Source organism: Daktulosphaira vitifoliae, unplaced genomic scaffold, assembly GCF_025091365.1.
Source record: "Daktulosphaira vitifoliae isolate Bord-2020 unplaced genomic scaffold, ASM2509136v1 Scaffold_1, whole genome shotgun sequence".
In the NCBI taxonomy this organism is placed as follows: domain Eukaryota; kingdom Metazoa; phylum Arthropoda; class Insecta; order Hemiptera; family Phylloxeridae; genus Daktulosphaira; species Daktulosphaira vitifoliae.
Genome location: NW_026099572.1, coordinates 10313212 through 10330919, shown reverse-complemented (window position 1 = coordinate 10330919; position 17708 = coordinate 10313212). Strand labels below are relative to the sequence as shown.

The 17708-nt window shown below is 24.8% G+C and overlaps 1 protein-coding gene across 3 annotated transcripts in view; it reads left to right on the top strand.

The window, feature by feature from the left end:
- The window catches only part of LOC126896946 (neuroglobin-1-like), a 72938-nt gene extending 58379 nt beyond the window's left edge, over positions 1 to 14559 (top strand). For all 3 annotated transcript variants that reach the window (XM_050670191.1, XM_050670189.1, XM_050670190.1), the window contains exons 3-5: positions 694 to 798; positions 11031 to 11151; positions 13920 to 14559. In XM_050670191.1, the coding sequence (XP_050526148.1) occupies positions 694 to 798; positions 11031 to 11151; positions 13920 to 14084 (391 nt within the window). In that variant the 3' untranslated portion in view covers positions 14085 to 14559. The remainder of the gene's footprint in view (positions 1 to 693; positions 799 to 11030; positions 11152 to 13919) is intronic.
- The last annotated feature ends 3149 nt before the right edge of the window (positions 14560 to 17708 follow it).

The following is a 17708-nucleotide window of genomic DNA, read 5'->3' as shown; positions in this document are numbered from 1 at the left end:
GAAGTTATCTGACAGTGATTACAATCACTATCATAAGAAACGTTTTGATATAAATCTGTAGATAGTGTTTAATCTTCAGAAGAAATTATTGAATTATACCATAAGCAAAATCAACTCCTATTTCTTTGATTATATCTTCATTAGTAGTTCTTTGATCTATAAGTATAATACAAGGTGTTACTTTTAACACTAACCACTTAATTACACTTTTATGCAAATTTCTTTTTTTTTGCTTTTTTTAGTCACATATGTATCTCCATTTATCTGTTATAAAATATTTTTTATGTTTATCACTTATAGGGGTGTAACTAGTTTATAAAATAGAAAATAATCTAATTAGGAAAATGACTAGTCCATAACAACTTATGGACCAGTATTTGAAAAGATATTAACAATTTAAAGTAATGATTGAAGGTCGACCCCAAGTAGTTGTGATTAACGCGAGGAAGAAGAAAAAGAAGAAGAAAGTAATGCTTGGTGGCGAGGAGTGGATGCTGCTATTTTTATCACTAAAAATCCTCCTCCCATCTAGATATAAAAATATTAATTACTACTGAAATACTATTCCAAAAGTTATTATCGACCAGTCGTTTTCTTAATTATATCATTTTCTATTTGATAAACTAGTAAAGTATATATGTATATATTATTTGCATTGACGCCTAATAAAATTCCAAATTTAATTATTTACAGTTTATTTGAAACCCACCCAGATGTTCAACAATCATTTATGCCATTCAAAGGAGTTGAAATTGAGGATTTAAAACATAGCCGACAACTCAGAGATCATGCTTTGAGGTAAGTGTTTATCATTGGTCAATGTTTCTTTTGTGTTCATTAAAACAGAAAATAAATATAAAAACATAACAAAGCTTTTTAAACTTGTTAAAAATACGGGAAAATCATTAAAATATACAGGGTGGCCCACCACTCACTGACAACTTAAATAACTTTTGATCCAGTTAATATTTTTAGTTGATTTTTTTTTTAAATAATATTTATACGTTAGGTCTATAGCTATATCTCAATAATTAATTTTTTTACATTTTATTAAAAATATTAATTATTTTAAAATTTTAAATAAAATGTAAAAAAAAAATCTAAGATAGCTATTTTGTAGAGTAGAATTTAAGAAAAATTTTAGTAAAAAAATATCTTATTAATATTCAGTAGTAAATATTCTGTAGCGTTTTGAAGTTTGTAAAAATTTGAATTTTCATGTACTATTTTACGGTTATAAACATTGAAATACGTATTGAGAAAAGGACAGAAGAAAACGCTATCTTTTCATGATTACTGTGTATACATATGATGATAGTGTGTATACATTACAAACTTGGCATAAATACCATGATAAGAAATTAGATAAGGCAATTATTACTTATCACTCTCATTCAAAAGTATATTGAAAAGATATCGTTTTCTTCTGTCCTTTTCTCAATACGTATTTCAATGTTTAATACCGTAAAATAGTACATGAAAATTCAAATTTTCACAAACTTCAAAACGCTACAGAATATTTACTACTGAATATTAATAAGATATTTTTTTACTAAAATTTTTCTTAAATTCTACTCTACAAAATAGCTATCTTAGATTTTTTTTTTACATTTTATTTAAAATTTTAAAATAATTAATATTTTTAATAAAATGTAAAAAAAATAATTATTGAGATATAGCTATAGACCTAACGTATAAATATTATTTAAAAAAAAAATCAACTAAAAATATTAACTGGATCAAAAGTTATTTAAGTTGTCAGTGAGTGGTGGGCCACCCTGTATATACATGTATATATTTGGCAAATACGAAAAATACTTTACCCATTTTTTTTTAGAACATTAAAATTTTTAGTTCCGTATTTATTATGGACCTTTAAACATAACAACCAATACTTCTATCTATTCTATCTATCTATATATATATAATTTAGCTCTATTTAGTTTATTTTTAAGTCTAGACTCGTGCTACTATTCATTAGATGTTCTGTACAAATAACACTAATTAAAAAATGATACTTTTTCAATCATCAAAGATGAAAATACACTTTTAAATAAAATGTTGTATTGATTTCAATTTATCTAGTTTTAGATATAATTATTAATAAGTATACAACGAATAATTGCACATAATAAAAATAATAATTAAAGATGACCATTTTTAACAAATTAATTTTGATTTTTAATGTTAATAACAATCTATGCGAATTTTCCATTCAAATTATCCGGTTTAACTTATTATTAATTCCTATAAAATTGATTTTTACAGAAATGTACAAAAAAAAATATAAATTTTTAACAATAATTTTAATTTGGCTCAACTTATACGAGAGTTTAAAAAGATTGTAATTTTTTAGCATGGAGACAACTAAAGCAAAAATACTAGTGCTGAAATTATACTATGTTCTAAAAATAATTTTAGTGAACTGAATGTGATGTAACAGCTCCTCTAATTGAGTCCATGAGAGTAAAAATCTTTAGAATTACTATTTTATGAGAAAAGCTCAAAATTTTGTAAAATCAATATTTCATAGCATTTTTGTCGTAATAAATTATTTTAATAGGATTGTTAGCCTTATTGATAAATTATTTGTAACATTTAATATAAGTATAATTGAAATATTCAAAACTAAATAATAATTTTTTTATTATTAAAAAAAAATAGTATAAAATAAAGGATTTTGTTTTTATTTAGTCTTCTGAAATTTTATTTCTAAATCGCACCACCATTTTATTAAACTCCAAGAGTTACATATAATAAATTACTAAGATTTCTATTAAATTTATTTATTATAATAAAAATGCAAGCAAATATTTAACGAAATTCTAAGCATTTCTCATAGTGTAATTGTGAATAGTGATTATATTATCTTTCGACTCCATTATCAATCTAAACACTACTATTTTTTTAATTCTCATAATATTTCCCATTTAATGATGTTAATTACAAATTTAAAAACTTATAAAATGTTTTTATCTCTCATATCACACATTTTTTATTGCTTTGCTACTACTTGTTACAACTATTTAGAATTGATCAAATTTGAAACGTGTGAAACTATGTAGAACATTTCTAGTACTTCATTGTTTAGTCGGTCTCAGGAGATTTTCCATAGGTATAAACCCTTCTTGCTAATTTTCTTAATTGCATATTATTTAGTTTCAATTTTGTAACGTTACAAATAACAAATTATCCCGTCCTATCTTTGGCTCATTACTAAAAGCGAATACCTCAATAGTATCCCTGAAATAATGCAGTAATCAGTAATTGGCTCTTGCACTAGTATGCTAAATTGATTATACCGAAATACAAAATTAATTAATTACTATTTATTAGTATTGATTATATAAAGGAAGTTAATGTTGAATGTTTTGATAGTATAACAAATTACACTCTACTTTAAAATACCTACTTCCTTAATAAAAGCTATTTACAAATAACTCAAGTCCATGAAGAAGGAATCAAAACTTAGAGTCACGAACATCATGAAAATCGTTGATCGAAATTCAGCAGCATTAAATAAAAACGGTTTTTTAATCGTTCTATTTTAAGTCACGATATGTATACTTTAATTATTTCACAGCTATAATAAATACAAATATTATTTGTTAAATTAAAAAAGTAAATTTGACGATTAAATTCTTTTAATTAATTTAATAATGAGGTATTTGTAATATTAATCTTGAATGAAAAACAAAAATGTAATATATAATAAGAATTAATAATTTCTGGCTAATATTATATAGAATTAAAAATATATTTTAAATATTAGTTTAAAACTAAAATATATTAAAAATATTTAACTCAAATAATCACAAATATATTAAATTATTGAGTATATGTATTTCAGGAACAATTTGACCATCATAACAACTTAATACATACTGTCACCCCACCCGAAAAAATTCTCTATTATATACCCCTAATGACGTTATCACTTATGAATTTTATCACCTGATAATGTTATTACCTAGTTGATTTACAAATTTGTTCAGTTAACACAAGTTTAATAATAAATTTTGAAGTATACCTTGATCTCAATTAATTAAATAACTCTTATTTTAAAACATTTTAAAAATGTCTTATTTCAATTAGTTTTATAGTTTTAATAAATGTGTCAATAAATGTTTAAACATGGGATATTTATCAACTTGTTGATTTTTAATGTTCTTTAAACCTGATCCTTATGATTCTTTTTGTTTGTCCTACGTAACATTTATCACACCTTTTACATTGTATTTTATAAATACCCGATTTTCCCACTTCTCCTACTTTTCTTTAGGGTTACCTAAAAAATCTTTTAAACTATTACTCTTAGATATTTCTAAAATAACATTTACTAATTAGAATTTTTATAAATTTCGGTATTACTTTAGTAATATCTGAGATTATATTTTAAATATCTTTTTAATTTTAACTAAAGTGCGATAATAATTTATAAACTATTAAATAAAAGTATGATTTTTTAATTAATTTTACCTTTAATATATTTAAATAATATAGTTTTTAGTGCTTACTTAAATAACCTTCAGTGATTATTCAAAATGCCAATCGCCATTTTTATTAACTAAGATTTTCAGATGTTAAAAACTCAATAAAATGAATATATAAGCAATTCTGTTTTGCACAATAATGGTGTTACCTAGAAACAATATTAAGATGGCAATCAACCATTTACAATACTCTAATTATTTATAATTTAAAATTACATCAGCCAACAATTTTGATATTATTGGTGTTAATAGTTCATAACATAATACTCCACATCAACAAAATATATTTATACATACAGGTCTACACATACATACACATTTTACAAATCAGTTTTTTATTCGTAATAGTTAACTTATATTGTATTATGATATCTTTTAAAAATGAAACTAAGGCACTTAGTATTAAATAACATTTTCTTAATTTAGAGAAAATTGAGTTCAAAAGGCTTGTTTTTTTATAACGCGAAGTAAAAACCAGTAATACGTCTTATTGACTTGTTTATTATTTACAAATAATAGAGTAAGTGACTCATTACAAAGATGTTTAGTAAGTAAGGAAAAAGGTTTCTATTGTTTACATTGTTCGTAGCAATTGACTTGTTTTTTCTATTTTTCGAACCCTCGATCAATAATTATATTGGTCTAAAGAACCATTAAAATTAATTCAAAGATATTTTGCCAATTATGCATGTATATTACCCAATTACCTTTCTGTCTACTGGACAAAAGCAACGAAACTGACGACCAATCATCAAACATTTCTGGCAAAAGTGATTCATTTTAGGAAACAATTCAACTTATTGTTCACTTATGCTGTAATAAGAGCAAATAACAGTAAATATTACAATTAAATTTATTTAAAAAATTATATTAATTACATGTATAACTGACTTATTTCAAGAGAATCATTTCACTGTCAATTTTTATGAATTAATAAGTTGTATGATTATAATTTTAAAAATAATTTCGAAATATAATCTTTATACCAAAAAAAACACTCAATGCTTTACATAACTGTTAAAAATAAAAAATAACAACCAATTTTAATAAAATCAATTGAAAGTGTTATATTCCCAAAATTACATGTATGTAAGAATTATCATAGAATAAAATAGCATTAATTGTTATACTTTACATATAACCCTTATAAAACATTATGTTAGGATAAAATAAATACATAAAAAAAGGACACCGTTTAGTGAACGTTTGAAAGGTTGCGAAGAATTAAGAAAAAAAATTATTCGTTTTATCAAAATACTGTACTCACTTTATTGAAGAATAAGTCTTATCTATGGATATCATAATACGAGCCACCATCTTTATGAAATAGGCTATTTCAATAGTTTATATATCCATATTTATTAAATAAATATATTCAACCGATATTGTACTCCAATACGCCTTTTGTAGTACCATGTTTTTTTTTCTCGAAATCGGCCCAATTCACATAATGATTTTTTTCATTATTTGATATTACAAATAAACTCCATTTACAGTTTTAATCTTCGGAAAGATCCTATACTCATCGTCACTTCAATTTAAAAGTTATTAGAACACTTAAAAAATGGTTAGAGTAAACTCGAGTCCATATTTTTAACTAATTTTTGTGTAATAAATAAATTAAGTAAAACCAATTATTAAAAAATAACTTTAATTTTAAATCTATAGTTATTTTTTCTGAACATTTTCCAGGCAGTGCTTTGGATTTTTATATTTATAAACCAGTAAACTCTGAAATGTTTTTCTATTGAGGAAAAACATTACTTTATTTTAATAAAATAAGAATGTTTTGTATAGTAACAACGCAACATTTCATAAATAAAAAAATGTAGAGCCTTAAATATTATTCTAATGACTAAATTAATGAGCGTAATAGAAGTAATGAGTTTAAAACAAAAATAATTTGTACGTTTAATATATTTCCATCATTGACAATGTATTTTGAATTTGTTGTCAGAAAGTTTTTTGAGCTAGTAAATACAGATTTAAATCTTGTCACTGTTTTACTTATGACGTGAAATCTGTTAAGTTTTCTTTTTAATGAAATAATTATTGTTATCGCAAAATAACTTACTTAAAACTATTTCTTTAACACCAAAAAATATCTTCAAGACAATTTCCTCTAATATTCATTAACAGTTTTATAATTATTAATATTTACGATGCAAATACACAAAAGTTATTTATATTTTTCCATTAATTTATAAGTTTTCACTTACAATCTTGAAGAAGTTCACAAAGTATTTGAATAATATAAAATGAATTTCAAAATAAAATGAAATCAGAAAAAATTTAGTATTCAGCAACTTAATGGAATAAGTTAGACAGTATACTTGGTGTTTTTTGAGGCGATTTATAAGTGGAATAATTTTTATGAATATGTCATTCATTAATACCTACAGAACAATAGATAAGCAATACAAAAGATAGTATTCGGATTACATATTATCAATTTAACTCGATCTATCCGACCAACGTAAAAATGTATACTTAAAAATCAATAAATTACACAATGCAAAATGGTATTCGTTATAAGTAACTGATTGCAAATAGTATGGGAGATCCAATTAAAATATTTTAATTAAAAATGTAATGAAAATAGGATGCATTTCGATTAAAAAGCACCTAATTCAAAAATGTTAGTCTTTTCACTATGCTAAATGTTAATACGAGGTAAAAAAACATAATCCTTTTTAAACTCGATTACCTTTTAAGACTTACTAAGTGACAATTAATTTTATCGTATATACACTTTTAATTCGTCGTGACATCATAAAGTTAGTTTTTCACAAATTATCCTCTTTTGCGAAAGCACTAAATATTAAATTAAATATATACTAAATTTTAAGCATCATTTAAACAACCGTTTTATCGTTGCCAAGCTATTATTTTTAAATAAAGATGACAACAGTCATTCGTATCAAAGTCATTTTGAATGTGTCATTTTATTGTATGAGTACTTGTACAATTAATCTGAAAATGATAGTAAAAAAAGTTTTCTTATTGTACAACTTTTACGTTTTTCTTTGTATAAGAATAATTGATATTTTTTACTGCAATAAATCTATTTTTTAATTATTTAACTAAAAATGACATAATATAAGTCAGTCATACAAGCTGGGTTTAAACATTTTAGTTACAACAAAAAACTATTATGTTTCTTTCCAAAATCTCTACGCACTTGTATAACTTTCAAGAATATTTTATTTTTAACTTTTTCAGTATTGGAATACAATGTTTTACATCTTTTGAAATCTTCAAGCTTACCAGTAAATGTAAAATATGTTCTTGTTGTTTCTATTGTCTTTGTATTTTCTTAAAATGAAAGCACAACGAGTTACAACTGTACCAGCGCAACACTTTGCTATTATAGTTGCAGTTGTTGTTTGCACTTTTTCATTACAATTTCTATTATAAAAAAACAATATTAAATACTATTTGTATAAAACTAATACATGCAAATAATTTACATCAATAATTATTTTACATTGCTCAAAAACTATAATATTTGTGTAATTTTAACATTAAATGTCAACATTTGTTGATTAATAATATTTTAAATAATGTTTCGCCTATATTATTATGTAAACATATTTATGTTTTATGATTGATTCTCTCTGCACTATACACGTACACCTGTATTTATAAATTTGTATACATATTATGTACACATTAGTTATGCGTTATTTTTCATATATGCCAATTTCCTTTTCAATTCATTAAAATATTTAACATTATATTCATCTGTAAATAGATATTTGTTCGTTAAATATTTTCAATATGTATCATTTGTTAAAAGACCATAATACAAAGTAATTTAATATGCATTGTGCCACGTCATTACGCTGACCGGAAAAATGAATAAAATATGAAAGACTAGCGTGACCATATACATGAAAAAAAAAAAAAAAGAGTTCAAATAAACTTTTGATGTTCAATATATCAAACGAGGATGAAACATAAAGTAGATTTTTTTTCAGTTACACTAAAATCAAATTATTTCGTAGTCATTCATGGACATTAATCTAAAAGCAATTAAAATACATTTTTGTTACCATTAATTTTCGGTCAACTATTCCCATGTACAATGTTCCTCTTATTTATTTTCCTGACACTTGGCGAACATCTCCATATTTCTTTTTATAATTTTAATAGCCGTTGAAAGTATTTTCTTGACGTGGTGTTAAATGAATAAATAACACTGTTCTTCAGAAAATTTTTATCAGAGACAAAAATATAATATTCTAAAACAATTATTCGCGCTTGTTTCAAATCAGAAATTAGACTTCTTTAATTTTTTTTTTTGCATTTAAATCGAAATAAATTATTAAAAAAAAAACCATAGTAACCACTACCATGTAATTCTTAATGTTTGAAAGGATGCCGCAATTGAAATATTCAAATCTTAATTATTTTTTTAATATTCAAAATTACCAAAAATACATAAATATATATATATATATATATATATATACAAAAATACAAACCTAACAACACATCAGACGACGAAATACTAACAAAAATCCTTCTATATTAATAAAACTTTACTAGGTCAATTGGAAAATTATTATATTAATTTAAATTTAATCATATTTATGTACGACTGTTAGTATTTGCAAAATCACGATTTTCTTCAAAGGCTATGCCATTGTTATTAAGTTATATAGGAATAATTAATAAATATATTTTAGTTATAACAATAATGCTCAATAATAATTCTAACATAACATAACAAGCAGAATGTATTATAATGAAAATAATTCCAATAATAATTTAAGTTTTTGAATAATTAAAAAGTTAAGATCTAAACTGCAGCATCTTTTTAAACATCAAGAGTTATATAGAATAGACTACTATGATGTCTATTTAAATTATTTATTAGGATATTAATACAAATCCTCATAAATATACTGCTAATATAATTATACAGCGTGTTCAGTAAGTAAGGAAACAGGTCAATTATTACAACCAATGAGAACATTTGAAACCCATTGTCTTACTTACTGAATATTCTCTATATAAGTTCCTGGTACCATATTAATATAAAAATACCTTTTTTTAAATTCTCATAAAATTTATTATCCAATTATGTCGATTATTATTATAAACTTTTGTAAAAATCAACTTTAAAAACCAAACAAATAGGTTAAACGTTATATTTGGAACGAAATTCACACAAATTATTATTAACGTATTAATTATCATTAATAATTAAAAAAAAAAATTATTAATTAATTATCATGGGTGAAATAAGTTGTTTTTTACTAATTATTAAATAAATATACAATACCACTTTTTTCTTTTTGAGTATTTTGGATACAAAATTACTTTTTTTATGTCTGTTTTCCGGAAACCTACAAAATCCAAATTTTTTATTTAATTTACTTTTAATCCGTCTTTGGTGCTGGTCGATGGAAACATAGAAAAAAAATCTAAATATGTGAATATGTTTTTTATGAAATTATATTATGAACAAAATTAAATATGATAATTTTTTATAACATTCAATTGTTATCGACCGATAATTTGCAAAAATTTGTTTTTGTATCAATAATTAATATCCTTTTTCCTCGCGTTAATCCTAACTACTTTGAGTTGGCCACCCTTACCATAAATTTCCACTTGACACGATCTCCCACATCATCTACATCCACATCAGCCGTCCTCATATCGCATTCAATAACATCCCTCCATCTCATTTTTAGTCTTACTCTGCCTATTCTTCCTTCAACATTTATTTCTATAACTGTTCTTACAGCTTCCGATTCCTCTCTCCTCATAACATGACCAAACCATCAAAGTCTATTTTCTCTCATTTTATCTATGATTGACACCTATACTCCCTTTTATATGTTAATTCCTTATCCTATCTTCTCTGGTCACTACACTCATCATCTAAGCATTCTCATTCTCTGTTCTACTTTCTTTTCAACCACCCAACACTCTGAACCATACTTCATAACTGGTCTCACTACAGTCTTATAGAAATTACCTTTCAGGCTCATTGGAATTCTTTAATCACCAGACGCTGCTCTGCACTTCAACGACCCGCACTTAATCTTGTGTCTTACATTCTTGTCATTAACACCGTTCTTTTGCATAACTGATTCTAAGTACTTAAACCTTTCCACCTCTCCTATCACGGCCTTTCTTTGTCAAATTCGCACTCTATTTACTATGTCATACTCCTACTTATCCTTAAACCCTTTTATTTAAGAGCTGATTTCCACACTTCTAGCCTTTGATTAATTTTCTCCTATTAACACTATACCGTTAGCAAACAACATGCTCCACGGCAACTCTTCTTGTATTTCTTATCAATTATTGTATAATATCCTTATTTTTTGTTTACTGACATGTGGCCAATAGAACTTTATGTAGAAGCACTAACATAGTGCTGCAACTGCAAAAAATATTATCTTAATTACTTTTTTTTATAACAGAATATTAGAATAGACGACATTTAAATGTGAATTCATTAAAAACAATAAATTTTCAAATCTGAATTAAATGTAATAGTATAAAATATTTTTGCAGGGTAATGGCATTTGTTCAAAAGGCAGTAGCAAGGCTTTACGAACCTGATAAATTGGAAACTCTTTTAAGAGATTTGGGTAAAAAACATTATCATTATGGAGCAAAACAAAAATACGTTGACGTAAGTACACCTTTCTAAATGTTCAAAAAATAAAACATTGTTTTTTGTCATATATTTAAACAATCTTATCATCTCATGTCAAAGTTTGCGAAATGGTTATTTCATTTAAAAAAATATACTTAATAATTTTTCCAACAAATTGAAATTAAAAACAAGAAACCTAAGAAATATCTAAAAATACAACATTATTGAAATTTATAGAAATTCTTAAATATCAAAAAAACCTTAAATTAATTCTATTTCTAAAATCTATTGAGAAGTAAAATTATTGGAAAAATACTTATTAATACTTTTTGTATGTAATATTGAAAGGTTCAAAGCAAGAACCAGGTATCTCCGTTTTTCAAAATTGTTTAATAAAATAAATAATTACATTTCTAATGGTATGAAAATATTGTAAAATTAGATTTAAATTTTCCATACGATAAGCTATATAAATATACAGATTTACTTTTTTATATATGTACATTTTTTAACAAAAACAAAGAAAAAACTGAAAATACTTGGTTATTGCACCGAAATCAAAAAACCATATATTTTCTTTTGTATGGTATTAGTCCATCTAAAGGAAGTATTAATCCATTGTTACACCAAACTGTGAACACAAAGTGTTTCCTTTATCAGATATTGTACAAAAATGAATTTCGTTCTGGTCTAATATAATACGGCATTCTGATTATGCAATATCAGTACGTGTGTGTTGATAATCCGAACTTGAGTATTCAACCCTACAGTATTATTTAAAAATATCCATATTATAATATAATATGGATATTTATTTGGATATAAATATTATTTACTAGTTTGAAGATAATATTACTAAGTAATTAATCATTATTAAGAAATAATAACCTCTCTGACAGAGGCTTAGTCATGGAAGGTTTAATGGTTCGACCTCCCACCCTTTCTTAACCATAGTTTGGTAATATAAAAATTCATGTAGTTTAATAAATTACATGAAATCTAGTAAGATTAATAACCCTACTAGATTTTAAACATCCTCTCTCTACGAATATCAAGCTATATTAATGCTTACTGAATACTTAATTTTTGCATTTGATAAATTTCAAATATTGTCCTAAAAGTCTTCTTAGTGTTCTGATACAATTTTTGTTGGAATATATCTTAAATAATTGTTTTAAAACGCTACTTGTAGTTCGAATAAAAACTTTTATCTAAAGAATCTGAAAACACGATGATAAATGAATGGTATACATAATGGTCTCGCATTTTGTTCAAATCCTTGGGACTTAACTTCAATACTCAATGTCTGACAACATTTCGTATCATTTAACTTTTTATATGAGGCATATATTATATATTTTAATGTCTTCCGTTGTTTTGACTACTTATACATAGTTACACTATTTATAAAAATGTATGTGAATTAGTTGCTTTATTTATTTTTTACTCTTTGATATAATATCTCTCTAGAATTTAGATACCGATTTCTTAATCATGTTTAAAAATGTAAGCATTAAATAATTTAATACAATTAAACGTTTTAATTGAATTTCATTAATTATAAACAATTTAATTTTATATTAAACTAAATTTGTTATTTTCAGCTAATTATACTTTTCTTTAAAATGATTAGTAAAGACTAATAGTCTTTACTAATAAACTAAATGACTTTGTTTTATAATAAAATTAAAAAAATGTAAAGTATGGATTATTTTTTATTACAACTATTGAAACATTTAACTAAACAACTAAAAAACTATTTTTTTTTTTATTTACACGACCCAATAAAAATACCAATTATAATATGCCATGCGGGCAATCAGATTACATTGTTTCTTTTACCAACTGAACATATAGTTTGTGTATATTAGACTCAATAAATTTGTCTATATGATCAAAGATTTTATATGAATGAAACATATAAAACGTTAAATACTATGATTGAATTCAAAGTCCCAAATTCATTTTTTTTAAGTTTATATTGACACGTGTACTTTAAATTAAATTAAAAAATTATCTTTTATTTTCCACCATACAGACAAAAACGTACGTTTTTATCATGATTTTTTTAATTTTCGAAAGCATAAATATGTTTAAACTTTCGATGAAGAGCGTTCACTTGTTTTGCTTACTGAATACATAACAAAAGACCAACAACACATTCATTGCTGAGGTTCTTAAACTTCCGGAAAACTTGAACCTTTTTAACACTTTAGAGTTAAATGACACAGTATTGCTTCCTTTTAAGATATTTACAAGGAATTTTACTATTGTACTACTATACTTTACATACTGTGTTTATTATATTCTATTATACTACAGGGTCTGCACATTTTACACACAATAGATTCGACTTAGCGTAAAATTACAAATAATTTACTCTTCCTAAATGTTGTTTAATAATTATTTCCTTCTATTTCATACTTCAAACATGTGAAACACGTTTTTGTAGATTATTGAAACCAATATACTTTATTAAATTTCAGAGTATAATATTATAAAATATAATTTGATAAACAAATGTGTATATTACTTTTTTTAATGAAAGAGCATCATGATGGCAGCAATTTGATAATAAAATGAGACAATTTTATGATATCATTTTTATCATGACTTTAGCTATCCTTGGTTTACCGTAAACGGATTGTGACCATTTAAAACGCAGTGAAAATTCTCCTCTGGAATAATTAAATTATAGTTATAAAATTAAAACTAATATAATTAACCTGTTTTATAATTAATCAACTATAGTGTACTAGAAATAACTGAAAATTGTTAGGTAATGCTATGATATTCTTTTTTAGTTAGTTGGGCCACAATTTATAATAGCAATTCAACCGTCACTGACAGACAGGTGGACTGAAGAAACTCAATCGGCATGGACTTCCCTGTTTCTTAACATGGCATACATCATGAAAGGTTCAATGGCCGCTGAAGAAAGGTTCAAGATAAAAAAACCTATAGGTTAGAAACCATGTGATGTGCTTTATTACACAGTATCCTAAAGTATATATATTGACTGTTTTTGTTGTGTTTAATAAATTTGTTTTTTTATACCGAAAATATTGTAGAAAACGTAATATTGTTGATAATCTTAGAATATTATTATAATATCCGACGTTTAAGTTATTTTAATATTAAATTATAGGAACTCATTTTGTTAGAAATACATTACTTAGTCTAAGCGATCTTTATTATTTTGCAAAATGTTAGTTGACAGCTTAATCATAATAAGTTACGACTTACATAGAAGTGTTTGCATTTGATGTAGATAATGTGAATTCTCTTTAAAATATGAGTTTTGAATTTTAAGAGAATAAATATGATAAACGCAAAAAATATTGTGTACATTACAGTATAAGAATTATTATTAAACTTGTTAAAATGTATCATGAACTTTATGTAATTAAAACAAATAATTAAATATATGTATAAAAACCGTTATTTTGGAAAAATATACAGGTAAACACATATGAAAATAAACAGGAAGGTACATAACAACAATGTTATTTTAAAATTTGTTAAATAAGTTAATTCCATGGTCGCATTTTCAATTATAGAATGAGGCTTTTTTGTATAATATAAAATCACATACATTATAAAATGATATATACTTATGTATTATGGTAGTTGTTACTGTGCATTTCTTTGAACGGATATAAATTTTACATGACATATGTAATTCTTATATTATTGATGGAAAATAAAACAAAATGGAAAAAAAAAATAACTTTGAGAATTTTTTTATTGAAGTTTATAAACCCTTTTTAAAAATTACACAATAAGTGTAATTTCCTTTTTCATATCTTTTATATTTTTAATCATTACTTCAAAACATTTAAATTTCTTTCCGTATAAATAGATAAATATGCCAATTACAGTTTTTAATGTTCAAATATTATACTTTTTACTTCTTGACCGTTTAATACTGCGATCACTAAATTTGATACAGCTAACTATTTATTAGAAATAAATCCTATAAAAATTTGATTTACTTTAAAACAATATGCATGATGTATAAAAAGTCCTTGTTTTAGTTATAATAATTCCTTATTAATTTTAAAAATTAGAATGTTTTGTTAGAGTGATTTAGAAAATTTTACATGAATTACAGAACAAATAAAATACTAAATTAGTGTGTATTACAATGTATTATAATATGTGGAATTTTAAGTAGACAAACAAAAATATCCATTATTATTTTAACTTATCATCACATAGAAATAAACATAAAAGACGAACCAATCAAAAATTGGATTTTCAATACAATCCACAAAGCCCAAGAAAAATAAATCTAACTTAATATCCCGTGAGATTTGAGTAGTAGTTAGGTAATTCGACTTAAATAATATTTTTTTACAAACACTAAAGCAGATATAAGAAAACACATGTTTTCTGGGTAAATAAATATCTAAAATATTTTAAAATATTTTGATTATTCAATGATAATCACAAAAATCAGTTAAATTTATTACATTGCAATAATTAAATTATTTTTTACTTCTTTTAATTAAGTTTAAAACTTACAGCATATTGAACCAGTTTTATGTCATTACTGCTTTGTAAGAGTAAACGAGTTAAAAGCAAATTTTACATTTTTACGCAATTTTAACGCATTAAATGTAAACTTAATTTAGACAATTATTGGCTAGATGTTATCGATGATTTTTGTTGTTTATTTTTTACAATCATCTCAGGACTTTTTTTTATTTTTAAGACGAGTTGGCGAATTTATTGGTTTTAACAAGATGTATTGTTATATTTATTTTTATTTTATGACATTTTTATTCCCAGTGGGTCGATTGCAGTCATTTTTAAAATAATAAATTACATCTAGTAGAGAACTTAAAATAGGCACTTTTAGAAGACACGCCTATTTCAATGGACCTTTGTGTGTAATATAGTGAAAATCTTTAAATGATACTACATGATTTTTTTCGGAGTGTACAATAAATAAGTTTAAGGAAAAGTAAAAATTGGCTCATTTTTTTTTTAATTCAAAATTGGTTTTTTTTATTTTTTTTAATACTCACTTTTGTACAAAAATTTGATTCAAATTCAATTAAATATTTAATTTTTTTAAATTTAAGACATTTTTTTTTAATATTCTCTTTATTTGTATATTTACAATCTATGCAATGCGTATGTACAATTAGTAAATTTGTTAAGGTAATTGATTGAACAAATAGAGTGAATGGGTAGCCCACATTAGAACCATCTCACAATAAAATTAAAGATGTAAATACATCGTTAGTTAAAATTATATAAATTTAAAGTAATTTTTTTTTATTTTTTCCTTTAGTTGTTTGGTAATAGGTTTCTACAACAGGTGCGTTGGATTGTTCGAAAGTGTTTTGGTGCTGAATTGGGCTATTAAATTATTAGGATGATTTAATATTTTACAATGGTACCTGAATAAGAACAGCGTTGCCGATTCACTTACAGTTTTAATATTTAGTTCACTGTGAAGTTGATTATTAGTTACGAACCAAGGAGCCCTAGTAATAATGCGAAGATATATTGATTGAAACTTGTATGATTTTTGTACTTGATGGTTTTGCCGATCCTCAAAATAGAATACCGTAAGACCATATTGGTTGTAGAAAACTTATATAATATGAACTGGTTTGATATGTGAAGATTAGAGAAAAGTAAGGGTCTTAATATGTCCAGCCGATTATTCAACTTTTTCCGTTTAGGAGCGAGGCTTCACGTCTGTCTGCGGTCGACAATTAATCGAAGGTATTTTCTTTTTTTTGATGAGGAATTACTATGCCATTATATGTGATTTCAGAACAGTTTAGAGGTCGTAAGGAGAAGGTTATATGATTAGATTTAGTCTCGTTAACTTTAATCTCCCAGTTTTTAAACCATTTTGAAAGAGTATCTAATTGGCATTGTGTATATTTGCTTTCCAGTTCTACATCTAAGAATATTCCTGAACAGTATTTTTTTTTCGAGTGACTCAGTGATATAATTAACAAAACTATGAAGTTGATAGGAAGTGCAGTGTCTTGGCCGAAAACCAAACTGAAATTTGGGCAATGGGTTGAATTCATTGATTAGTGACAATATTCTTTTGAGGATTAGTTTTTCAAGGATTTTTCCGAGAGCTGGTAGCAAGCTTATAAGTCTGTATGAAGCAACGTTATCAGGAGATTTACCTAGCTTTAGAATAGTAACTATAACTGCAGATTTTCGTGTTATGGGAAAATAAGAGAGGCGGACAGCAGAATTGTAGATATAAGAAAGTAAAATTATTGTTTTTAAAGGGAAGTTTTTTAGAAGTTTGCTGTTTATTTTGTCATGACCCGAGAACTTATTATTTTTAAGAGAATTTATTATACTGAGAGTTTATTTAAGTGAGGTATGTTTGGCTGGGAGGTCCATTGAAAGTGGAGTTTGGATAAATTGTGCTAAGTTTACTATGTGGTTAAGTTCTGGTGCACTTTCATGAGGTTTAAAAACGCTGGACAGATATAAGGCTAGTTGGTCGGCTTTTTTCTGGTTTATGGTGGCATAGGTATTATTCGGAAGTTTAAGGGAAGGTACAGAAATTTGTGTCTTAAAAGAGATTTCGTTATCCTCCATAA